This window comes from Brachionichthys hirsutus, chromosome 6 (genome assembly GCF_040956055.1).
Source record: "Brachionichthys hirsutus isolate HB-005 chromosome 6, CSIRO-AGI_Bhir_v1, whole genome shotgun sequence".
NCBI lineage: Eukaryota > Metazoa > Chordata > Actinopteri > Lophiiformes > Brachionichthyidae > Brachionichthys > Brachionichthys hirsutus.
The window spans coordinates 13,453,911-13,480,565 of NC_090902.1; the positions used below are offsets into that span (position 1 = coordinate 13,453,911).

At 41.5% G+C, this 26,655-nt stretch overlaps 2 protein-coding genes across 2 annotated transcripts in view; both read right to left on the bottom strand.

Annotated features, from left to right (window-relative positions):
- Positions 1-13,532, bottom strand: part of pigg (phosphatidylinositol glycan anchor biosynthesis class G (EMM blood group)) — a 45,949-nt gene extending 32,417 nt beyond the window's left edge. Inside the window, exons 1-5 of the mRNA XM_068740374.1 lie at positions 13,379-13,532; positions 12,857-13,062; positions 7,171-7,380; positions 5,737-5,925; positions 802-940 (exon numbers count right to left, since the gene is read on the bottom strand). Of these exons, the coding sequence (XP_068596475.1) occupies positions 802-940; positions 5,737-5,925; positions 7,171-7,380; positions 12,857-13,062; positions 13,379-13,532 (898 nt within the window). The remainder of the gene's footprint in view (positions 1-801; positions 941-5,736; positions 5,926-7,170; positions 7,381-12,856; positions 13,063-13,378) is intronic.
- Positions 13,533-17,684: 4,152 nt separating this feature from the next.
- On the bottom strand, positions 17,685-24,710 carry guf1 (GTP binding elongation factor GUF1). Its single transcript, XM_068740480.1, has 17 exons — positions 24,528-24,710; positions 24,175-24,286; positions 23,303-23,451; positions 23,004-23,084; positions 22,829-22,906; positions 22,663-22,746; positions 22,192-22,256; positions 21,901-22,104; positions 21,513-21,652; positions 21,107-21,230; positions 20,568-20,700; positions 19,985-20,128; positions 19,506-19,639; positions 19,315-19,416; positions 18,112-18,231; positions 17,959-17,995; positions 17,685-17,859 (listed from the first exon to the last, which is right to left on the bottom strand). The coding sequence occupies exons 1-17, from the start codon at positions 24,708-24,710 to the stop codon at positions 17,725-17,727; spliced, it is 2,025 nt and encodes a 674-aa protein (XP_068596581.1). The 3' UTR covers positions 17,685-17,724.
- Between the last annotated feature and the right edge of the window lie 1,945 nt (positions 24,711-26,655).

Genomic DNA, 26,655 nt, shown 5'->3' on the forward strand with positions numbered 1-26,655 from the left:
GACATCAAGTGAGAGCCGCAGCTCCAGAAATAGAAAACGAATATGTGGTGTGCAGTGTTGATGCTGTGTAGGGCTAACATGAATAAGCACATTTATGTAAAACCTAGCAAAGTGGAAAACAAGAGACATCCTGCAGACTGAAAGAAATGAAATGAAGATAAGTGGAGGTTCTCTTTCAAGTCACACAACAAATACACTTAGAATTTCTACAGAAACTGGAAAAGATGAGCATTGTGCTATAATGACATTATTATAAAACAATGGGAAAAGTTAAAATGATGCATCTTCTAGAAGAGAACACAGAATGTACCACTTGAGTCTTACTTGTCATTTGTAATCATTTAGAATGTAGAGTAGCATAAAGTTGTGCTGCCACAGCCAGAGACGAAGACGGAGACATAATGAAGACGTCTGTGGCAACAACTCGACCAAAACCAAACGATTTACTGACATTAATGATCTAAAAATAAAAGTCTGTGCAAGGAAAGATCTCAAAATTAAACTTGGCTGAGAAAAAGGCAATTATCACAATCACACTTTCACACTCAGCCACATTCTTCACTGCACAGTAGAGTTTCAATTCTGTCTCTTCTGTGACAAGTTACATGCGAGCATGAACGAAAACGCTTCCCTGCTGATCCTATTGACAAGCTAGTTTGATTCATGAACAAAACACCTTCTCTACCAACAGGGTGGACCGGTGGAATGAAGCACGGTCCGAGCTACAGCAATCCTACACACTACTCAGGGTGCTTTAATGACATCTCTGCTGCAGTCTTTGAACGCCACTAGATGGTTTACCTTTTCTTTTAAAGGTCGGACTTATGAGCACCAGGGGTGTGCTGACTTCTGGCTCCGAGGACCCTCCATGGCCGCCCGTCTCTGACATCCCATGGTCGCCACATAGAACCAGCAGGTAGGGCAAGGATCCCTCCGTGTCCTGAGAGAAGGCCATAACCAAGATTAATGGAAGTCCACTATAGGAGGGGAAACTAAGCCCTGAAATGTGAATAATTCCCACTTGGCATAAAATGGAAAACTTAATCCAATTTGGAAGGCAGGCCAAAAGCATAGCTTGAAGGCTGCAGCAATAATGGATTGTTTCTCACGATATATCTGATATTATGTTGGAGACATTGAAAAGCAACGGAAAATAAAAATGGCATTCATTTCACGGCACAGTTTCTCTTCAGCTCCAGAGCAGAATACAATGCAGGGAAGGCAGAAACAACAGGATGACTGATCAGGCCTGGTTCATGAAGTGATTCAAATAGATTGATAGGAACAGATTAATTAAAAAAAAGAAGGCTTTATGAGTCATAGAAGTGGAGGCTGATTTCAAAACACGACTACAGATGTAAACAAACCAAAGCCAATTCTTACCACACATTCCAATGTTTTCACAAAGACTCCTCGGTACTGTCTTGTATCACACATCATAAACAATCAGGGACCAACAAATTAATTTATTGTTAGAGGCTGGATCTTATATCCTATCTACCTCAAATTAACGATTCAGCGATTAAAGGCTGAGATTAATCTTGCTTTTTGAGTTTCAGAGCCAATACAGCGTTTCCATATCTGGTAATTATTCCGAATAGAGGTCAAACTGTGCCATTACACTGCATTTCCAACTCACTCGGCAAAAAACTACAGTAGTGATTGACAGTTTGGGCACCCCTGGTCAAAATCTCTCTAAACATGAATAAAGCCAAGGGAAACTGAAGAAAAACAAAAAACTCCAAAAGGCATCAAGTAACAGATGAGACAACGTAAAAAATAATAAATGAGCTTTATTTCCATCTTTTAAATGTGTTAAATAATAGAAATAAAAAATGCCCCGTGCCAAAGTCTTGATGCCTATAGTTAATACCTTGTAGCGCCCCCTGTGGAAAGTATCACAGCTTGTAAAGAGTCTTTCAATTCTAGTTGAGGTATGTTCACCCATTCTTCCTTACAAAAGTCTTCCAGTTCTGTGAGATTTCTGGGCTGTCTGTTGCGCACTGCTCTTTTAAGGTCTATCCACAGATTTTCAATTATGTTGAGGTCAGGAGACGGTGAAGGCCATGGTCTAACCTTCAGCCTGCACCTCTTGATGTAATCCATCATGGATTTTGAGGAGCGTTTAGGATCATTATCCATTTGTAGAAAGCCATCGTCTCCCTCACTTCAGTCTTTTCACAGATGCGTTCAAGTTAGCGTCCATGATTTGCTGGAATTTAATTGAATCCATTCTTCCTTCTACCCGTGAAATGTTCCCTGTGCCACCGGCTGCAATACAACCACAAAGCATGATGGATCCCCCTCCATGCTTAACAGTTGGACAGATGTTCCTTTCATTAAATTATGTTCCCTTTCTTTGCCAAATGTACCTTTACTCATTCCGGCCAAAAAGTTATATTTTAACTTCATCAGTCCACAGGACTTGTTTCCAAAATGCCTCAGGCTTGTTTATGTGCAAACTTCAAATGGCGATTTTTGTGGTGAGGACGTAGGAGAGGTTTCCTGCTGATTACTATTCCCTGAAGACCATATTTGTATAGGTATCGCTTTATAGTTGAATAGTGTACCACCACTCCAGTGTCTGCCAGCGCCTCCTGGAGGGATAGTGCAGTCAAACGTGGGCTCTGACTTGCTTTCCTCAGAATCCTGTGAGCTGTTCTTCCTGATATTTTTCTTGACCTTCCAGATCTTGTTTTGGCCTCCACTGTTCCTGTTGCCTGCCATTTCATAATTACAGTCCGAACAGAGGAAATTGGCACCTGACAACGCTTTGCTATCTTCTTATAGCCTTCTCCTGCTTTGCGCGCATCGAATATTTTCAGTTTCAGGGTTGTAGGACGCTGCTTAGAGGAACCCATGGTGCTGGATTGTTGGGGCAAGGTCAGATGAGAGTGGGGATTAAAAAAAAAAACTTTTAAATTTGCACCACCTGGTCTTTGTCTGTTTGATGCCTTTTGGCCTTTTTCTGCTTCCCTTAGCTTCATTATTTACATTTATACAAATGCTGACCACTTTGATGCTTGTTATAGACGGGACTGGACATGAGGGACTTAAAAGGCTGCATCCAAACGTCTCTGTCTCATGCTGAGAAAGAGTCGCTTCTGCCTTCTCTGGGGATAAGCCAGAATGTGCTCCTGTTCTTGAGGATGCAAATACTCGGCTTCAGCCACTGAGGCTCAATTGTTTACATTTTCACTCTATGATCAAGCTGGTAAAAATAGCTGATTCCCATCCAGGGTATTCTTCCTGGCAACTATAATCAAAGATATATATCCCAATTTGTATTTAGTAGGAAAAGAAAAAGCCAAAAAGGACTAAGAATTATGTGGCATTGATCCTTAGTACATTTTGGGTAACTAGTAACCTCAGTCATCTGAAACACAAATGTTGCATAGCAAGCAGCGCAGATAGCTAAGAGTAACCAAAAGCAATAGCAATAAGAACATATTTAGAACGAGACTGGAGGTGTCAGTACTAAATATATTTCTGAGAACTATGAATATTATACAGCTAATAATAATAATATATCTGAACAGAATACAGGAAAAAAACGATGAAAAAGAGATGAGTCTAAACATCTTCATTTCTTCATTTCATGGAACGCAATGGCTCAGATTACATGCTGTGCTGCAGGTCATGTATTAGATGTTTCCTACTTCAAACAGTGAGAAGCAGCACAGCGTTATACTTTGAAATATCCAGGAGAAAATTGAGGCCAAGTGATAACCATTAACATAAATATCTGATGGAGGCATCTTAAAACGAGTGTGTCCGGCACATCAATAACATTTTAATGGACAGTGAGCTATAAGCCACTGAAATCGACTACTTGTACCACGTTGCAATAGAAACTTTCAAGGTCATCGATTGAACATTAGGCTGTTTTTGGACTTTACATTGCTGCAACAGAATCCATCCTGTCTTAAGGTGATCAAGGATGCAGCGGAAACAAAACACTTCCAGCCCGTGTGTGCAGTCAAGCGCCCTCACGCATTAAAAGCATGTGCTGCTCGCAGAACACACAGTAGAGTAGACGCTTTGAGGAATGATGTGGGCTCACACTGCGCTGCATACAGGTGCTGGTCATATAATTAGAATATCAGGAGAAAGTTGATTTACTGGTATTTCTGTAATGCCATTAAAAAAGTAAAACTTGTATATTAAATCCATTCATTACACACACAGACTGATATATGATTATATTGATGATTATAACTGACAACTAATGAAATTCAAAAATTCAGTGTCTCAGAAAACGTGAATATTGTGCAAATGTTCAATATTGAGCTAATTAACACAAAACACCAGCAAAGGCCTTTAAATGGTCTCTCAGTCGAGTTCTGTATTGTACACAATCATGGGGAAGACTGCTGACTTCCCCATGATAATTGGCCAGGAAACTCGTCCAACCTTAACCCCACTGAGAATCTATGGGGTGTTGTAAAGAGGAAGATGCTACATGCCAGACCCAGCAATGCAGAAGAGCTGAAGGCCACTATCGGAGCAACCTGAGCAGTGCCACAGACTGACCGACCGGACTGACCAGCACCGGTATATATATTTAGGTCACGATGGCGCTGTAGAATAACAGCCACAGCCTTCATTAATGTGACTGAAGCTGGACTTCAGAGGTCCCTGGGACCACGTATGAAGCTGCCCACAATGCACAGATGCCACCGTGAGCCTGGAGCGATTTAACAAGACCGAATAAACAACTTTATGGATGCAGTGAAATATCTCCTCGACAAATAGAGAAATGCCCTGTCGTGTGCCTCCTGTAAGGAGGAAACTTGCAAGGATTCTGTTAATTTAATGCCTTTTAAATGATGAAATAGGATGAGAAATTAAGGGATTTCCATATTTTTGTTGACACAATTTGACAAGCTAAAGTCGAGCCACACCAATATGCGATACAAAGAAAATATTCTTGCAGCGCTGTCAGACTGCAAAAAAGAAAACAAGGCAAAAGGACCTGCACACTGATCAAAGACACAATTATTAGAAAGAAGAAAGGCTTAACAGTTGATTAGACTGTGGGGTTGCTACAAAGGATAACATAATAACCGCTGGAAACAATTTAATTTATGTGAATAATTACTGAACCTTCCATAAACTGATGGCACTAAATGCTCTAGATAGCAGCACATTCGTCATTATTTGAAATTTGCATAGTTCATTATTTGATACACAACGACACAAATGATTTGAACAATAACAATAAAATGATATGGAAAGAAACATGCTCACAAGCAACAATTAAATGAAACAGCAGAAAATCACACAGAGCAAATCAGCTGAATGAAACTTGCATTGAAGATGATACTCTGCATTTCCAAGGACAATAAATAGAAAATAAATTAAAACTCTTTTAAGTGACCTTCAGTGTCTTTATACTCTGTAACTTAACACTCAAAGATCCAAAGCAGCTCAGTTTCCCCATTATGTGATCCCCCCCCCCCCCCCCCAATAATCCCATGATGGTTTGATCCTCATAATACAACTCATTAAGCATGAAAACCTGCTAGAATTTGAAATAACTTTGGTACCATTATTACACTGATAAATATTGAAGAAAATGTATCGTGTCCTATAATCTGAACATTCTCTGGAATGTTGCTTGCATCCAGATCTTGCTTTTGTGTGTGGTAGTTCGTATGGGGATTTCACATCCCTCTGGATCCATAACTTTAGATGCAATATGTTGTCACAGGAGAGGTCAGCATAAGAAATTACCTTAGAAATGAGGGCGCTGTGAATCTTCTTCAGGATGTCATCCATCTCCAGAAGTTTGGGCTGAATGAGAGAACTATGAGGTCCACTGATGTGGCCTATATGGTCCAGGCCAAGGTAGTGGAGAATTAAAATATCCCAGTCATTTCTCTTCAGGGTTCTAGCCAAGTGACGCGTCACATTGTTGTCTACCTACATGGAGAAACGGTGCATTCAAGACTATTACTGTACTGCAGGAACGCCAATCTTACCATTTCATTTCAGGTTTACATTATTCAAAAGCATTCCTTCAAACAAATAAAGACCACGAGGAGTCTGACTGAATGATGAACCACTTCAGACCCGCATCACACACACTTTATCATTCAGCTGATAAAGACACTATAGTCCACTGTAGCTAAGTTCAAAGAGGTTTAAAATAGATTATTAACAACCGCCACCTGTAAATAGTAAATCCCTGTTGACCTTGACGGGGGCATTCAGTGTCGTGATGAGAGCAGAAACCAGACAGCCATCTTTTTTTCTTTTTTTTTTTTTACAAGATTTCGTTCTTATTCTTTGAAAATAATTTGTTGATTGGAAACTATCTCTCTCTACAAATGGGAACTTAGATGTGGGTCTAAAATCCCTCCAATACGAAGAGCCTAGATAAGTCCTACTTAAAAGCTGGTTGAAAGCGACATGTTTAAAATAGAAAATAGAAATAAATAGAGGGAAATATACTAGTGGAAAGCAAGCAATTTATAATAGTTAGAATTTGTGCACCAACCATCTGAAATACAACTTTTAAAATTGTCCTACGTGCTGATAAAGAGATTTCAATTCAGTTCATGTTCACGCTGATGGTGAACAAAACCCAAGTGTTAAAATAAAATACAGATTTTGGTGTCATTTATTGAATTTTGTTAAAATAATTATTTTTAAAAGTGCATCTTCACATTTCAGTCGTGCATTCAGCCGACTGCAAGGTTGTTTATGGTTTAAAAAGGCTTGTGAATATTGCTTCCTTTTGGTTGCACACTGATAAGAGCACATTAATAAGCTTGCTCAGTTCTATTCATTGTCCCCCAACAGTGGTGAAAGTAAATCCAAAGAACAGGACCTCTTCTTAATTGGCTCCTTCTGTTGAAAATGTCTGCTGTGCCACCACTATCCAAAATAATCAATTCTCACGAAACTATATGGAGGAATGGGGGGGGGGGGGGCATTGGCTGGGAAACATAAAGATGTGTGTTGTCAGATTGGCCTTGGTGGAAATGTGTGCTCTCCTATACAACATCAAATACAATTTCTCCCAGTACTTCTATGAATATATATATTTTTAACAATATCAGGCAACAGGTCCCATTAATTGTTTATAGATGTTGAACAAAAGACTCCCCCCCCCCCCCCCCCCCCAACAACAACCAGTCCCTTGGCTGTTTGCCTCTTACCTACCTCAGTGTAGTCGGACACAAAGAAGGAGGTTGTGCCGTCGTATTCCATGAAGTGTTTGGGGAAGAGGCGTAGCCAGGTGTCATCTCCATAGAAGACCATCCTGCGCCCAGCTGTTTTCGCTTGCCAAATGAGGTTGTCTTCCAGCATTGCAGGGGAATTCAGGTTCATTACCACATCAATGAACCCTGGGATGCTGCCAGTGGTAAGAGCCTGGGGGGACGGGGGGAGAGCATGTTTATTGTCATTGTCCTGTGAACAACAATTGCCTTTTAATGATGTTATACAACCTTATAGTTTCATCATTATCAATTAGGATTTGTGTACAGTGTTGAGCAAAAACTGTTTTCATGTCGAGAACAATAAAAAAAGGCTAATCAACCCCTCGCCTCCACCTGGCTGATCTAGCATTGGTAGCTGAATCACATTCATAGTACAACAACATAGTACATCACACAAACTGAAACTGCTTCAGGTAGATTGATGGTACTTTATGATGCACAGTTTCTACTGATTTCATCACGGAATATGGAAAAAAAACAAAAAACAAAAAAACACTGGCCTCGATTTGACTTTTGAAGCATTGTCATGGGGGAAATGCAAAGGCCTCGTCTTCATGCACTGGAGGAAACATGAGATTGCGGAAGCTCGGATGAAATGGTGCTATTTAAAGCCCGTGAGCTGCCCCCGCTACACAGATCCTGCTAGGCTGAAATCAGAGGTGAGCAGCCTTTAATACGAGGAGGCTTTGGTGTTGAAAGAACAGCAATAAACTACAACCGACACCCCCGCCCCGCCAAAAAAATCAAAAAACAACAACATCAAAAGCTAGAACTGTCACCTTTCTTTACCCCAAGTCGCATGTTCAATATACTTAATTTATGTCTTAAAATGTGGAAACAAAGTTTTCCTCCATTATGAGAATATCATGAACATATTTAAGCTCAAAAAACGTCCACGTTTCCCATTTGATTCACGCGTATTGTTCCAGCAGGGAAACTGAAGCTTCAATTCCCCGCCTCATTGTGCTAGCCTTGATCCTGAGCTCAATTATTTACAACTTCCTTCCTTGTGATTGCTTTGCCAGTGCCAGTGCAGGCACCTGTTTCAGAAAGAGATGAATGAGATGATGAAAAGCAATCCTCTCCTTTGTGCCTATTCAATCTCACTGCGGTCCTGGTCTATCAATAAACGTAGTCTGACCAGCAAAAGCAGAGGACCAGATGTAAACAGGTCTTTTGCTGTGAAGCAAAAAGAAACGGATAATTCTACTGTAACGAAAGCTCAACTGAAAAGATGCAAGAGCTCTGAACAAGATTTTAATTTTAAATATTAATACATCTCCAGATACCAACTAATACTACTGGACTTTCATCTTGTCCCATGAGGGTTGCCACAGCAAATCAATGTTCTCCACTTCACCCTGTCCTTTGCATCGTCCTCCCCAATACCAGCCACTCTCATGTCCTCCCTCACTGCGTCCATGTCTCTTCTCCTGGGTCGACCTCTAGCCCTGTTCCCTGGCAGCTCCATCCTCAGCATCCTTCTACCGATATAGTCCCCGTCTCTCCTCTGGACATGTCCAAACCATCAAAGTCTGGTCTCTCTGACCTTGTCTCCAAAACGTCTAACCTTCACTGTCCCTCTTATTGTCTCATTTCTAATCCTGTCCAACCTGGTCACTCCCAAGGAGAACCTCAGCATCTTCATCTCCTCCACTTCTAGCTCCGCCTCCTGTCTTTTCCTCAGAGCCACCGTCTCTAAGCCGTCCATCATGGCTGTCCTCACCGCTGTCTTGTAGTCCTTTCCTTTCATCCTCACTGACACTCTCCTACCACAGAGCACACCTGATACTTTCCTCCACCCTTTCCAGCCTGCCTGCACACGATTCTTCGCCTCCTTTCCACATTCTCCAGATACCAACAAACACTGAAATAGATCCCAAAAGAATCAGTGACTCACCTACACACTATTTGCCATCAGCGTGTGTTCAAGCTTACAATGTGCCACTAACTGTCAAATGTAGACTTAGTGGGGGGTGTACAGCTCCTCTTCATCACACTGATCAAAGCAGATGCACCTCGAGTCCTCCAGCCTGGTGGGAATCAGATTTTAACGGCTCCCGTTTCCTAAACGTAGCTACAGTTGACGAGTTCCTACCGTTAGTTTGAAAACATCCACAGATGTCTCGGGTCTTATTACTAGATAAAAACCTGAAAGTGCATCAGTGTAAAAATCCAGCCTTTTAAACAGCCACAATGCATTGCTGATGCATTTATAACTTGCTGAATTTATCACCCAAATCCAGCACCTTAGTCCTGTCCACCGACCGCTGCGCCAGTCGGAGAGCCAGGCTGAACTGGCCTCGTATGAATATACCCGACTGGGAGAAACACCAGCTCCTTCTGTCATCGTGTCATGATTACAAAGCTCAAATAAATTGGAACCATTCCATTTACAGTGGGACAATACCGGGGGAAAGGTTTCCAGCATAGCGGTGCACTGCTTGGCATGTTAATAAATAGCATAGAGACAAGAAGCCGTGTCGGTGAAAAAGACCTCAGTAATATCAGCTGTGGAAGTGCAAAAGAGGCCTGTACCATTCTAAGATACAGGGCGTGTGTGTGTGTGTGTGTGTGTGTGTGTGTGTGTGTGTGAATGAATGGCCTTGCTACTGAGAGATGATGATTTAGGTTAGTTGGCAGTGGCAGCCGTTAACTGGGTGCAATGCAGTAATAGTTGGCAGTAAAAAGAAGGGAAGTTCCTACTGCCACCAACTGGTGCAGCACAAAAGGTCTGGTTAAATCAGGCATGGGCAAACCCAGGCCCGGGGGCCATATGCGGCCCGTTGGTCTTTTTAATCCGGCCCGCCAAACTTGTCCAAATTATATCATTAAATAAAATTGTATTATAATTAAACCTCATTCATTTGACCTTTTCCCTGTAATGCTGCCTGTAAAAGGCCAAATCCTTTAATGCAATAGCTTTCACGTGTCATTTATATTAGTTCACACAAACACTCCATCCATCTGTTCTTGGTCGGGCCCCTCTGTCAAATTTTAGAACCTATTGTGGCCCGCGAGTCAAAAAGTTTGCCCACCCCTGGGTTAAATCATTTAAGCACAGCGCAAGGTTAATGCTCCGAGAATGTCACACTTCTAAATGCCACCGAGCTGCTTTTCTCTCGCTCTAAAAAAAAAAAACAGAGCAATTTACTGCCACAAAGGCTAAGATCTCACGATGTTGGCTTGAACCAAATGTTAAGACACAGGAGGATATTTTATTTTTGTGCTTCCAAGTTGTATACCCTCAAAAATGAATTTATAGCTCCATTAATTACTAATCGGCCCGTGCTTTGGTGGAGAAGTTTGGAAATAAAGCAGAATTTAAAATGGTGTAATCATAGTGATTCACTAAAATCTCCTGAAACTGCTCTGCCCCTAAAATGTGATGAGCAGCCCTGTCTGCGTGTCTTAAAGATGAACCTGTATTCTCTCTCCAAGCATGCAAATCAAAATGGAACACTTGGACAAGCCCTCCTCGCCTTCATGTCCATCTCTGTTCCAGCAGAAACTCTTCCCTGCCTGTGTTTCCAAGTCGGGACCATTTTGTTTCAAATTCTACATCTAATTTTTTTTATTTCACATTGACAGATGTTATGACAGAGCCCTTCTCCTGCCTGTTCTCTCCATCATCACGGCATCCGTCTCTAAATCCTTGGATTACGATGCAACATCCAAGTCAACAAAACTCAGATTATCCCGTCATCCCTCGTCCACGTCAACAGTAACCTGCTCCGTAACGAGACAGCTAACCACAACTCTCCCCTGAAACTGCTCAGGAATCGTCCAGAAATTGACAGATTGTTAACGGCAGCTATTATGGAATCAGTAATTCACACTTTTAAAATCCCGCCATTTCCTAGTTACAGCAGTTTAGCACACACACACACACACACACACACACACACACACAGCGGGGCAAAGAAAGTATTTGTAGTAATTAAGTAATCCCAATTAAAAAGATGAGGTCTGTAATTTTCATCGTAGGTACACTTCAACTGTGAGAGGCAGAATGTGTGTGTGTGTGTGGGGGGGGGGGGGATAAAATAAACATTTTGGTCGATAGTAAAAGTTCGACTCAATAATTTATAGCGTCACCTCGGTTGGCAACGACAGCGGTCAAACGTTTCCTGTAGTTCTTGACCAGGCTTTCACACACTGCAGCCGCCGTGTTGGTCCTCCTACCTGCCAAACCACACTAATCATACATCACTGGAGGATGATTTTTGTCCACACATCTTTATGCAGCAGGATCCTCCAGGGCTGAGGCCTGGCTCCAATCTGTCAGGGTCTTCCCTCTTGCCACTGCTTTTGCACGAGTGCCGCCCTTTCTTCTGCGCCCCGACACTGACAGGATGAATATTCGGCTACTCCTCACAACTTCAGTTAGCTGCCTCCACGCCACCCTCAGCGCTGCCAGAGACAGCATGGAGAACGAACTCCACTTGTTCCGGAAAAAAATCCTTCCCTCTGCAAAATCTTCTCAGCATTATTAACAACACACCGACTCCTCCTGCCCACAATCTTCATGCTGCAGCTCAACAAGCTGTCATGCAAAGGACATATGACATAGATATAATCCCCGCCTGGCTCCACTCCGAAAATACAATCATCAGCGTGACGCATCATCCAAATGTGACAACGCACACCATGTTTTTTAGCATTTGCCAGTTCTGTCTTTCAACCTAATTCGCAGTTGTAGGCAGAAAATGTAGCACTTATTTCAAAATGCTACTCACAGTCCTCTCGGGCGTGAATATTCTTGGCTCTCAGGAATATCGTGAGGGCATTTTTGGTTCAAATCCTCAAAGCTCTAAAGATAAACCTCATATTTATTTTGTCGTCATCAGACACCACAATGAAACTTCAAACTGACACTACGGTCCACCTAAAAGAGCGAACCCCACATACTCAGCATTATATTTGACATTCAAATGCAACATGCATTTTCACATACTAAGCTGTGTGCTGACATTTGCTTTTGTAAAATGCTGCATCCGTCACTCGTGTTCTTAGCAGCTCTCAATGGTTGGTTGTGCTGCAGTTCTGCCCCGCTCAACTGTAGCAAAAGGGTTTTGAACAAAGTTAATGTCATGACTTGTGTTGGTTGATATTTTTATTCATTTATTATTTACTTGAATAAGTTTGATTGTTGATCGATGGAGCAATGTGGTTTTCTTAACCTGATACATTGAAAGGGTTAATGTTATAATAACAGCAATAAGCCATCCATAATATAACGCTTGCATATGTAATGTTTGTAAATTAACTAAATAATAAATACAGTTACTCAGCATGTTAAAGAGAATTTACATTTAACTACATGAAGTTACAGTTACACCGTGTTACGGTTACAATGGGCCCTTTGACGGCAACCATAATGCTAGTGTGGCCCTCGGAGACACCCCTGCTCTACAAAGTACAGTAGAGGCTTGTTATTATGGGTCTGAATCATGTTCAAATTGTGGTAATCAATAAACGTAACTGCGTAAAAAAAACCCACAAACAAATTTGAAAGTTATTCTGAGCTTTTGAAAGGTGTGCGTTTGATTTGCTGACTTCAAACAGGCCGATGGATAATAGTCGGTCCTAAATGCCCAACGTTGGTTTTCATCGCCACGCTTTACCTTAATCCTGGGCATGGTGACAGTCGGGGGTCTGGCCTTTGCCACGAAGCTGATTGAGGATCCCTTTTCCACCATGTGTCTGGTGTAGGGCATGTAAACGCCACCGCTGGGTCCGAACACAAAGTCCTCCCGGAGAGCGTCGACCAACATGATGACCACCCTCTTAAAAAGTGGGTGTGGGGGCGTGGTGAAGTTGGGGGGGCTCCCTGTGAGAAAACACACATTTTCTTTTTTTTTATTATTTCATATTACAGTACATAGATACAACAACACAGAACAAGTGAGGGCAAGGTCACTCCAATATTATGGTACAATTTGTAAAAATGATAAGAAACATATCAGGTACAGTTCAACCCAAAGTCATTCAATAAGGGTCTTTAGGGGTATAACAGTCCCATTTCCCCCAAAGTTTATCCCCCTTCTTCTGCAGAAAACACACATTTGAAGGATTGCAGTCAAACAGCGTGGGCAGATACTCGCATTTAAACAGAAGGCAGCTCTCAGAGCCGGAGAGGAGCTCACCTGTCAGCGGCTCCGCGGGGACGTCTGACAGCTTGCTCTTGGATGACAGAGACGACTTGACAGACACGGGGAAAAACCCCCGGAGGAAGACGGCGACGCCGATCACTTCACATATCAAAAGGGACGAGGCGAAAACAGACGAGCGGACTTTCATTGTTTCGCGTTGACGGACGCTTGAAGTAAGTCGGTGAGACAACTTGCTAGCTCGTAGCCGGACAAGACAAGACGTCAGGGTTCCTATGGAGGAGGTATAGGTCCCATTTCAGGTGGACACGCCGTCAAGCAACATATAATAATGCATCCCTAACTTTACATTATATATTCGTGCATGTATTTAGGAATAACAAGCGTCATCTCTCAAGGCTGCTGGTGGTCACTGGAAGCGCTTCCGCATTAAAAAACACAAACTACGGGTACCACGTAGAACCAAAACACATCAATGCGCCTTTTTCCTGGCAGTGCCCATAATGGTATGTTTGGCTCAGTTAGCAACATAAATATTGGTAGATACAATAATATTATAGCTGATTTAAAAAATCCAAAGTTTTGCAGTACACATTTCAACCTTCTCTATTCATTAAAGACATCAAATTAATGATTCACAATCTGCCACCTCCCGTTGAATCAGAAACCTCTCCAACTCCTGAATTAAGGATGCAGATACAAATGATGCTTTATTATTAAATGCCTATTTGAAATCGGCCTATTTACCTTCACAAAACCACCTCCCGTTTCCATCAGAGGCTGGTTTATTTTTTTAACCTGCCGATTTTTATCCTCCATCTTCCCCTAAACAGACGGATGCAGTGGGGAAATTCTCATCATTGATTTGTACAGATGAGTTTGGGTGGGTGTAATACCTGCAGATGTCTGATGGAAGCATGAGAGAGGCAGTCCTGCCTGTTTCCCGGCTGTGAAGCTGAAGCATAATCCCTTTTCCCCGGTTTGAAGCATTTACTGGCTCCTGGAACTTGGGTGAGATGGGCTCCCTCTGCTCCCTGCTCCTTTTACATCTGCGATGAACTCTTGAAACATCACTGGGATCACTACGGCCTTCTGGTATGGCATGATTGGAAGTAAATAATATATTTAAAAAATAATATTAATTTTAAGCCACATTGCAAATAGAATTTGATTTTAAAATTTCAGGATTGCAGATATCCTTATAGACTGCTGCAACCTGGAAATCCCGGCTGGAGATCACAGCCATGCATGTGAACAGAACAGGCACTATCTATGTCAGTGCCTATATATGAGCAATAATCAGGCCCATCCTGATTTTTCAAGGTCCATGAGCCAAATTCTGGTTCCACCACTGATTTAAACTAGTCAAATCCTCGATTATATATATATATATATATAAGGTTTTTTTGAGATACGACAAATTCTCTACCAGTTGTGGCAGTTGTGGGGTTTTTTCTGGATCGGTCGTGTACAATCATTTCATGAAAGAACAAAAAAGAGCTTGGGCCAACATCTCAGCGCGTGGAACTGTGTGACATGCCATGCCAGAAGGACGCAATCTGCAATCCCAGCTGCCCGGGCTACCCTGCGTGATGCCATCAACCAGCCTAACATGCACTGGTGGGGGGGGGGGAAGCAAGCGCCATCACTGCCACCATTGATGAGAAATTTGTTTTATTGCATCTCATTATTTTTGAGGATGTATCCAGAACAACAAAATTCATGTTGGATCAGCTACAGGCTCCCAATTCTGAGGCTAACCCCAAGCCTACCTGAGGAAAAACGGGGGCCACTCAGACCAGCAGCCTGGCACTGTGGGCTGAGAAAACACAAATCATTGATGCCTTGTGAATGGTTTTCCTCATTAGATGCTAGTTTATGGAATCTGGTGGCTGGAACACAAAGTCTGGCTCTTATCTCTCTGTCATGTTCCTTCATGCAACATTAGGAGTACTGCCGGTTCATTACAACAAGTGAATTTTACATTCAGAAGTTTGTTACTGTAGACCGGTTTATTGCATCTGTAGCCCTTGTGCTCGACCTGGGAGAATCGAATATACTCGATATATCGCAGGTTGTTCCACGTGAGATGTATGACATGATCACATCGCAACCAATCCCCCCCCCACACACACACACACTTTTTGCATTTGCATGCTTTTTGCATTTTCCAATCAACAGAATCCAATTGAAGGGTCTGTTTCAGTCATTATAATCGTGTCATTTTATGCTTCAAAGTGTTGAATTTAACATTTATATATGATTTAGAGGACAAATCAGTACCGTATATATCGTGTATCGCGATAAAGCCTAAAAATATTGCGATAATGGTTTTAGGCCACATTGTGCAGCCCTACCTTGTGCTGCTAAATATTTCTTAAAAAAGATTTTTTAAACCTGTGTACGCGAGTTTGGGGTGCAATAGAACACTGAGAATGTTCTACATAGAATGTCAAATTACCTGCAAAGAAAAAGACCAAACACTAAAGTATTGAGTGACGGTCGACACATTTGAAGTATTCATGCTTGAATTCACTGGAGGCTCCTCTTCACTCTCGATAAAGGTAAAGGAGTCCTTGTCGATAAGATTTGATTTAATTTGACAAATTCAAAGAGTGGCACACTAAGATGGTAAAAGTGATCAATTTAGCCACAATATCTGCTGGTAGAAGTGGACGGCATATTTAAAATATGTTTTTACCAGCGTTGGTTTGTCTGTTAGTAAGATAACTCAAAATGTTATGAACAAAATGTTATTCAGGAAATCTTGGGAATCTTACCAGGTAAGAGATGATTAAATTTTGGTGACGATCCAGAAGAGATCCTGGATTCTGGAACAGTTCGAAAATGTCTCTAACATTGCGGTCAATGGACCTTTTTAAAATGTTGTTCCTCAATATCATCTGGATCGGATACTGTTGCCATCCGGATTTTCCCATTTACTTATAATGGAGGCTTTTTCCATCATATCTTGCATAATCATCCAATTCACAGTCTTAAAGGGATCCAATATGAACTATCATGCAAAATATCTTCCGGATCTGATCCAGAATGAGGTCAGGAAAAAATATCACATTTTAACATTGGAAACTCCATTTAAGGATTCAAAAAGCAGTTAAAATACACAACTGTGTTTCACGTTTACTTTTCATGGCTGGTGTGTAAAGATACCAAGAACAATTTAGAACCTTTTGATGATGATCCAGATCGACATGTAGATGACGCAAGTCTACTTATGAGGGGAATGAGCTGCTTGGTGGAGGTCTGTGCTCTCTGAGTCTTTTTCTAGTTTTGTATGATTTTAAACTGACATTTATGGAGCCGCAGGTTGATGAGTTCTCAGTGGAAGGCTGAATTACAAGTTTGGTCCTGTTTTCGATCTACTGCTGCCATCTGCTGGATGACAAGGGTTTGAGATTTAATAATCCAGGGTCAGCATGCACTAATTTCTTTGTCACTCACTATGGGAGTTATGTGCCAGTCTAGAGTTGGTTTGTTTTAAATGACTGGTTAGTCCCTGCACACAGTCCTATGTTGAACAAGAATGAAATAAATCCTTCAATGACAGAAGCAATGTAATTTTGAATTCTAAAAATTAGGCTTCTGTTTAATCCCTTCACTTTCAGATCTGCGCAATTTAGTGAAAGGCATTTGTTGAACATGCGATAAGTGCGACCGTGTGGTACGGCAGCTGCACGGCGCAGGACAGGAAGGACCTATCCCGGGTGGTGAGGACAGCTCAGGGGAATGTGGGTCACTGTCTGCCTGATTTGGACTCTGTTTACACCTCCAGAGTCCAGAGGAGGGCCAGACGCATCGCCACAGACCCCACCCACCCGGGCCACAGACTGTTTGTGCCGCTTCCATCAGGGAAGCGGTTCAGGACAATAAAAAGCAGCACTACGAGGCTCAGAAACAGCTTCTTCCCCCAAGCTGTGAAAGCAGTCGTTCCCTTGTAGCGATCTGGGACACTTTATGCCGGCCCTGTTGCTGCTGTTGCTATTTTGCACTACTGCCTGTGATTCTCACTCTCTCTGTGTGTATATATATATTGTTTCTTTAAGAGAGAGAATTTAGTTTTTGATTTGACTATGTTATGATGTGTGCCTTAAGCCGTGGGCCTTCTCACGATTTTATTATGTTCGCATAATGACAATAAAGTATCTTGAATCTTGAATCTTGAAAATGGAACATCAGAATAAATGGAGCGTTTCAGATTTTAGCATCCACTGATTCCAAACAACACGCAGTCTTCGTTTCGGTAAATTATCTTCTGACGGGCAGAAAAAGTGAAGCAGCACATTCTCAGAATTTGCAGGAACAATTGTAACTTTATTCCAGACTTGTTGATACGAGTGATAATATGCTAATTGTACTGTGGTCTATTTGTCTTTCCTCTTCAGAATATCGATGAAGACTCCTAAAGGAACCTCCACCTTGCCGATAAGCCTCATCTTCTTTTTACCCTCAGCCTGTTTCTTCAGAAGCTTCATCTTTCGTGTTATGTCACCACCGTACTGTCAAAAAAATAAAATAAAATAGTACTTTCAATATTGTTTTTATTAGATTGAAACTTTTGTACTCAAAACCTTTTGACAAGAAAAACCTCGACTTACACATTTAGCAAGAACGTTTTTTCTGTAGGCCTTAATCCTGAAATGAGAAAATATTGCACATTACACGTTTCATGCAGAGATAGAATGCACAAGGCTTTCTCTGTACGTGCATCATTTTGCTTTTCATGCAAATTTAAAAAAAGTCTTATTTACGTTTCCCTCGCGAGGATCTTACTGCCAATGGCTGCCTGCACGGCGATGTCGAACATCTGCCTTGGTATGGAGTCTTTGAGTTGCTCACACATGGCTTTTCCCTTGCTGTATGCACAATCCCTGTTTAGACATCAGAAACATAATGACAGCATTCTCCATTACTGCCGAGACAAAAGCGTATAAATAATATCTGTTCAGAATACAGTGGCTGAAATTCATCGGGATCCGAGAGATCCATGTCGCCCCTTGGCAAGTAAATAAGGTTCGTTATCTGTTCCAGTGTTTACATCTTTTATTTAGTGATTTTGATCACAGCATCCTCATTGAAATGATCAGAACTTCTACACACACATTACCTTTATGTTCTGTCATAAATAAAATTTGGTTGCCAATACGATTGTATTAAAACAACTCCAAATGAAAATATATAAAGGTTTGTATTTATGGATTTTAAACGGACCCATTTTCCACCAAGGTAGAATATTAAAAGAATAGTTTAGCTTTTAATATCACATTCGCGACTTAAACATGAAACTACAGCTCGGAGGTGATTTTGCATCAACACTGCCGTCAGGGACGCTTCTGCTCAAGATATATTAGAGATTGCGATGGATACTGGTGAGCTCCAACGGCCATCTTATAGCTCGACCCCAGAAGATGTGGAACTGTTCCTTAAATGGACGAGACAGAACAGTAAACGCTGTGAGGCCGTCTTTCTGACCGTCATCCCGAGTCATTCTGTAAAAGCCTCCATCTCAATTATCTACTTCACAACCATCGTGGGCGAAGCGTCTCGAGAACTTGCTGAGCTCCTACGGGCTGTGGTGCAGGTACCTTTTAAACCGATCTATTGGCTGCCCTGTTGTCCTTCACATAGGCAGAGCCTATAAAGTCATGGTCAAAGCCGGTGCTGCTGAATATATTTCACGCATCGCCTGCTCAGAAGAATTACTTCAACGATGAAAAAACATATTTCCTTGAAATTATGTCTTAAATAAAGTCTTAAAAATCTGCCAGTTCATTCCTGGAATGGTGAAGACCACAAATGATCCACAGCAGAGTCTGTAGCCATAAAGCACCGTTGGAAAGTTGCTTGTGAACAGCGACAACATCCAACTTCCACTGGTTGTAGCAGTGAAAACACCGTCTGATGAAAATGGGAACTTCATACCCAACATATTTAAGACAGATTAACGTTAGTACCTGTGTACAACTGTGCTGAGTTCTTCCACAGGATGCCCATTCAACAGAATGTCCATCTTTATCAAATCAGCAGTCTGGTGGCCGGCATCTTCATAGTCGAAGCTTCAAAGGATTAAAAATGACACATCATCATCATCATGAATAAAGTAGAAGTAAAACATTGCATCTTTGATCGATCCACAGGTTTTTACCTTGCATATCCAGAGGATAGAGATTTGAGGAGATCATAGAAATCTACAATGATTTCATTTAAAGGGAAGAGATACTTCATCATCACATGATGATCGTCTATATACACCATGTTCTTCTGAATGGCTCTGCGATTCTAAAGGGAATAAAAAGCAAGGCGAGTATATCAGTTTGGCCCGTGCCACTCTTCCATGTCTCCTAATAAATTAAATCTAACTCGAGGGAGGCTGCCTGGAGCTACATTAAGTCAAATTTTCCTTTTTTTACCATCCAATTATTGTTTTCCAGACAATAATTGGATGCAAAAAGCAAAGATGCACTCTGGTAACTCCTGTCAAACGTCATTATACAGAGATGTGAGACTGTCACGTGGAGTAATCGTCTTTAAGAGCCATTCTGTAGGTAAATTAAATGTGCCAACGTTCAACAGCATAAATGATAGTTTCATTTACTTCATTAGTATTGAGCATCTTTATCTTACCAAGCAGAGACTCATGATCTTGCCAGTGTAACTGTCTGGGGAGAGAATGGTCCCCAGTACCATTGGCTCCAAATACTCTGACACGACTGATCTGTCTGGGAACTGAGCAGGATTCACAATGGTTATCTCCTTACTGCCTTTCTCCTGAGAAGAAAGCAAATAGAATTTAGGCAGACAAACCCAATGAATGTATTTCTAAAACCCTTCATGATTTTAAAGGGATAGAAATCTCGGCTGTTAGATTGGAGCACTAACCACCTGCAGACTGTGAATCGCAAGAGAAATCATGTAATCATGTATACTGATAATGTGCGCTAATAATAATATCTAAATAAATCACGTTGTTGACTAAGGGATGGAATAATATTCTTTCCATGGGAAATCAACTTGAACATGTCGTGCTTTACCTTTGCAACAGGATGCCCCCCCCCCCCCCAAACCTCCCAGCTGCTACATGAACGCACACCAGCAGCAGTGCACAGTCACCATTTGTCATTCATTTCAGCCCGTTTTGAAGTGTTTTTTATGCTGAAATCACAGCGGAATGCCAGCTCGACTGTTAGGCCTGAAGAGGGGCTCTTACTTTGATGAGTTTGGCCGAGGAGAGGATGGCCTTGTAGGGCACGGTTGGCACCGTCACGACAACAGAGGCATTGTACTCCTGCTGCAGCCTCTGATTGAACACCTCCATATGGAGAAGACCCAGGAAGCCGAGCCTGCGGGGGAACAGGAAGGTGGCAGGGATTCAGTCAGGTTTTATGATTGACGCTCACGCTCCTAATCGCAAAGAGCTGATTTGGAGAGCGTTCACCGGCGGGTGGGATGCATTGCTATTCCAGTGTAGTTCAAGTTCCACCATCTGGACTGATATGACCCCGCGATGGTAAATTCTTACTTGGCTGTCCATTTTGGCAACACACAGTATGTCCCAAGGAATGCTGTTTAATTAATTAATTATATCCCGTTTTGTCCAAATTTGTGTCAAATTTGACGAGGAAGAAGATGCTACTTCCTCTACATTCGGCATATTTTAGGAAAAATTGGGGAACATTCGCACAACGATAACCGACATGGAAAAGCGTTCTACTGTGTATATATATATATATATATATTATATCCCACCTCCAGCCTGCTCCCAGGGCTAGACTGCTGTCTTTCTGCACTGTGACACTTGAATCATTCAAGGTTAGCCTCTCAATGGCGCTAGAAAGGCCCTGGTACTCTGACTGGTCCACTGGATATACGCCTGAGGGGTAGAAATCAAATCAGGTCTCATGTTTTTACATGTTTGGAAAGCACTTACTGTACAAACCATTGAATGGGCTTTATGTGAAGGCACAGGTCCAATGCTGTTGTAATATTCATGGATAATGCCCGTGCCTCTATACAGTAGATTATACACAAAGTACAGGTATATAATAGTTATATACTGAGTGGCGACAGTCTGCAGTATAAGATTCTAAATTCAATGTCTCATTATGACCTTATCACACAGTATGAAGCTATAGCAGATAAGAACTCTGCTTACCAGCAAAGACCATGGCTTTAACAGGCCTGAACCCTGGGAGTGGGTCCACCGGCTGGTCCTGCAGGTGCAGCGTGTCACCAATCTGGGCATCCTTCACATCTTTCATTCCTGTTATTATGTACCCCACCTGGCCTGCTAACCTACACATCAGTTGAAGAGAGTTGCATTAATGCAGCAACTCGATTAAGTCTTGCGAGTAAAAAAAAAAGGTACTGGCCCCCTAAATGTAGATAATCGTCACCTTAGGCAGGAATAACTGCAACCAAATGATCCTGGATACGTCACACCATAATAAATTCAATTTATTTGCAAAAGACATGCAGCAATCTGGTGTCAACGTTTGAGGAAACCACTCCAGCTGGAGACATGGCACAATATCTCAACTTACAGCGTCTGCGTCGGATGCTTATCCGGCCGAAGGATCCCCAGCTCGTTGACCTGGTACATTTTGCCAAGATATGCTGAAACAATCCTGTCCCCTTTTCTGACTTGACCTCCAAGCACAGCAATGTTGGCCACCACTCCTCTGTAGTGGTCAAAATCGGAGTCAAATACTAGGGCCTTGAATGGCTCCTCCGTACTCGCCACAGGCCTGAGAATACAGGAATGAGGAAACTTCATCGCCGTGATGTGGCAAGCATGTTTCATCCGACACAGGAAATCAAATGAGCCGTCTTACGGTGGAATTCTGTCCACGACCGCCTGAAGAACCTTTTCAACATTTGTTCCAAGTTTAGCTGAAATCTGAAAAAGATGACACAACTTCAGAGAAAATCATCCTGAAAAATCAGGGCTGAGTGCTACATTTATTGTTTGATGATAAGAAGCGTCGGTTCTTTAAATCATACTTCATTGTATTGCATTCATCGATTATTGATTTCAACGTAATCGCCTCAATGACGCCAGCATTCTGTGGGACGCCTCCAACCTCTTTCACCACCTAATGCAAAGCCGCGTGTTTTCTAGCTGCATTTTATACATTAGTGTTTTAACTTTCATTATATGTCTGATTGAGAATTCTAAATAGAGGGAAATTATAGAAATGACAGAACACAAAATGTAACAAGAAAAAGGCTAAAGTGGGCATCTTATGTGAAACGTAAAGATACAGTTCTGGTTAAAATCTTTCCTTGAACACGATCCAACTGACCCTGATGCATTCTGAACGTGGAATATCAAACACGGTTTCAATCTGTGACTCCACTCTCTCCGGATCAGCATTTTTCAAATCGATCTAAAGGAAATTTAGAAAACAAAAAAGTTAGAATGAAATGAGAAGATAAATATGCAATAAACCCAAACAGGTCTCAGTTTACCTTGTTGATGACGGGGATTATTGCCAGCTCAGCCTCAAACGCCAGGTCGAAGTTGGCCATTGTCTGTGCTTGAACCCCCTTCATTTGACACAACATTAAGAACTACGCATGCAGCTTGTACACAGCTATCACATGTCACTATGAAAAGAAAGAGATGGGGGATCTAATGTTGTACCTGATTGGCATCAACAATCAACAGGACACCTTGGCATGCAGATATTGATCGAGACACTTCATAACTGAAGTCAACGTGACCCTACAGAAAAGCAAAGCGCCAGAAATTCAAAGCAAAGCAGTGGTGCAGCACGTAAACAAAGGCCAGACAGAAAGTAGTGTAAACTGATCTTTGGATTTCATTTTGGACGGTCGTTTTGATGAGAGAGGTGATAACAACAAGTTGAAATCGGAGGCTTCACGGAACAAGTAGGAGCGAATGGTGCATTTCATTATGTTTGAAAGCTTCTTAACACTTACAGGTGTATCGATGAGGTTCAGAAGGTACTGCTGGCCCTGGCTGCTGTAAATCAGTGAGGCTGTCTGGGCCTTCACTGTTATTCCCCTGTCTCGCTCCACCTGAAGCTTGTCCAGCACCTGCTTGTTCTTGTCAGTCTTTGTTATGGCTCCTGTTTGTCAGTAACATACATTGTAAATATAACTGTTTTGTTTTTTTATATATATATAAAATATGTTAAAACCACAATCAAGTCAACAATCAGTTGCATGTACCTTGTCAAAAAGTAATATTTGCAGAAAAATCCAGTCACAAGAAAATGTATACTTCTAAATAACTTTAACATAACATGATAAATATTATTTCCAAAAGGGAAAAAAATATGACGGAAGTCTGGACCAGCTATGTATTGTAAAAACAAATTGGCTGAGGAGCTGCTATGGTGTGAAAGAAACCTATTAGTCCTCCCACGCTATTATTATTATTATTAATAGCCATAATAATAACATAATTAATATGAAATTATTTGCTTACTAGTCGTATCTGTAGTTATAGGGTAGCAGACATATAACTATTACAATTTGCAATGTTTCTATTATGACATCTGTTATTAATGTTGTACATCTGCCTGCCCATCTTCGTTTTTACAACATCTCTCTCTATCCTTAAACTTAGGTGCGACTAGATAACTTTATTTACGACAATATAAATTTCAACTTGCTTTGACGTGACTTTTAATCATTCTATTAAAAGCTGACTTCATGTTTTACCAAAGTCCCTGCCCATCACCGTCGGCCGTCACGTATCGCATCGTCATCCGTCCTAAACCTCTTTGTGATTATGAAAACCTCAGACGCGCAACACGATGCATAAACGTGGCAATACGGGAACGTACCTGTCAACTCCAACAGTCTGTCAGCCAAAGTGCTTTTTCCATGGTCAATGTGAGCAATGATGCAAAAATTCCTGATCCTGTCTGCAGGGAACTTGGACAGTTCAATGGCTTCCTTGAAAGCCAAGGTAAAGACAGAAGAAATTCAAAATCAGCTCCAGTAAAACAACATAAAGCGACATCTGACGAATCAATGACTGTTTCTGAAGGGTCAAAGTACAGAACTATTAATGCAGGAAACGATTTACAGAACAGGAACTTCATTATGACTTTATATACCGTAGCGGGAATAATTCAGACATCTTTCCCAACAGAAGAAGTGCTGTTAAAGCATTTTCTTGTTATTGTCCCGTTACCTGGTCATTCTGCGTGCACATCTCGACGCTGCTGGAGAATATGGGCAAACCTTTCTTAAAGCGATGTCTTAACAACGTGTAGGTCATATTACAGCTATGCGCTTTCCGTTTGTACATTTTTAAGTGTAAAGCGCGTCTTAAAAGAGGCGCTTCAATGCAATGTTTCAAGAGAGAAGACGACATGTTTTCAATCAGCTAACAGCATGAAGGCCGGTGCTATTACAACTATCCAGCGTCGCTGGCATCGAGCCATTATAGGCGAACGCCAAAATCGTGAAGAAATTGTGAAAAGTTACGACAAAAAAATCATAAACATGATTAAAATTTAAAGAAGGACGAGTTAAATATTCTGAGGATGTTCCGGTGGATGAGCTCGCAGGAGGCTGACATCTTGGTTTAAAGTTCACCGCAAAGCATTTTGGGAGATGTTTGTTTTTTGTGTGTGTTAGCAAAGATGATGGAAAGAAGCAAGATAATAATTTACCTTTATATGGCGCAGCGGGAAATCCCCGTCGATGGTTCGCACAAAATCTTAGATTCATAGTTATACCCTCAGGGGTGTCAAACTCAAATACACAGTGGGCCAGAATTTAAAATTAATCAAAGCCACGGGCCAATGTTGAATAAATTAACCTTTAATATGGACCCAAACAAGTTTTGCTTTAACATTGCGTATGGAACAAGCAACGCTTTTGTAACTTAATCATGAAGACATGAAAAATCGAATTTCAAATTAAAAAATTGCATTTTAAATAGAAATTGTATGTTTTTTTTTATTTGCAGCCTTCTGAGGTAAATATGAAAATAAACTTTTTCACAGACTAATACATTTGAAAATAAAATAACAATGAATGAACCAATCATTCAAGCCTTGGAGTAGCAAGAAAAAGTGCATAAAGAAAGCGTTAATTACTGCCCAGTCTGCAACACACTGATCTAACCTGATGTACCCAAGCCAGATACCTGGCATCCTGGGCGGAGTTTGACATTTGTGACAGGGGGGGGGGGGCAAACATTTTATTTAACTGACTTGAGTTCAGTAACGTCACAGCACGCATCGTAATGTCCCGTGTCACATGACTGCTCAATTATGAATTTATCACGAAAACAAACCAAACAGAATTTAGATTTGTGTATTGCTGTAATTCCATGTGTTATACTATACAAAATATTTGTTAATATATACAGTGGCATTGCTAGGGTCTCTTGGGACTCCAAACAAGAAATCCCTGGGGCCCCCAACACACCCGTGCACGCCGCAAAAACTTGTTTTTTGCACATTAAAATGCACAATAAATAGGTAAACAATGTATAAGGTCACATCAAAAGAAAAATAAAGTTGCCACAATATATATAAAACAACAGTGTGAATAAATAACGTCAAATAAAATAAATGGCATTATGGGATTTGTAGTATTAGCGGTGAATTTGCTGTTCTGCACCGGCGGGCCAGCTCTAATATTAATTTTATATTGCCTCGCGGGCCAAATATAATTACACTGCGGGCCAAATTTGGCCCGCGGGCCGGAGGTGACACCCATGCTTTAATATATCGGTAATTTATTACAACCATAACTTGTTGAAGATGATGAATATATTTATTAGATAGAATGTTAGAGTACAAGTACAGTCACACAGTAGCATGTATTACAGTACAAATAACGTCAAACATCCTGTCTAAGAGGAGCATTTCAAAAAAGCCCTTGCGGGCTTGTTTCCGTTGAAAGTCCTTCGTACATAAATTAGCTAAACTAAAAGTTTGCCATCAATCGTATGTTTTCGCGTGGATTTCACAAAGTTCCATTACGCGAACGAACTGCAACGCAATCCAACAACATTGAGTGACAGCGGTTCTCCCAATGAGGTGAGTTGCATTCTGTGATGTCACAGCAATGTGTGGGTGTTCTGTCAGCTCATTGGTCACAGAGGAGTGGGATTACCGTAAATGCTCATATCAATCGCCCTGTTGTTTGCGACACGATGAGGATGATCGGTGTAAGGATGCTGAGGATGGAGCTGCCAGGGAACAGGGATAGAGGTTGACCCAGGAGAAGATGCATGGACGTAGTGAGGGAGGGCATGAGAGTGGATGGTGTTGGGGAGGACGATGCAAAGGACAGGGTGAAGT

Bases quoted from the DNA above. Each gene is read 5' to 3' on its own strand.
- guf1 (XM_068740480.1), bottom strand. From the start codon at position 24,710: ATGTCGTCTTCTCTCTTGAAACATTGCATTGAAGCGCCTCTTTTAAGA. The intron at 19,640-19,984 runs GTAAGATAAAGA...TATTCCCTTTAG, and splicing joins AGATCATGAGTCTCTGCTTG to AATCGCAGAGCCATTCAGAA. The intron at 17,996-18,111 runs GTAAATAAGACT...TTCTCATTTCAG, and splicing joins AAGATCCTCGCGAGGGAAAC to GATTAAGGCCTACAGAAAAA.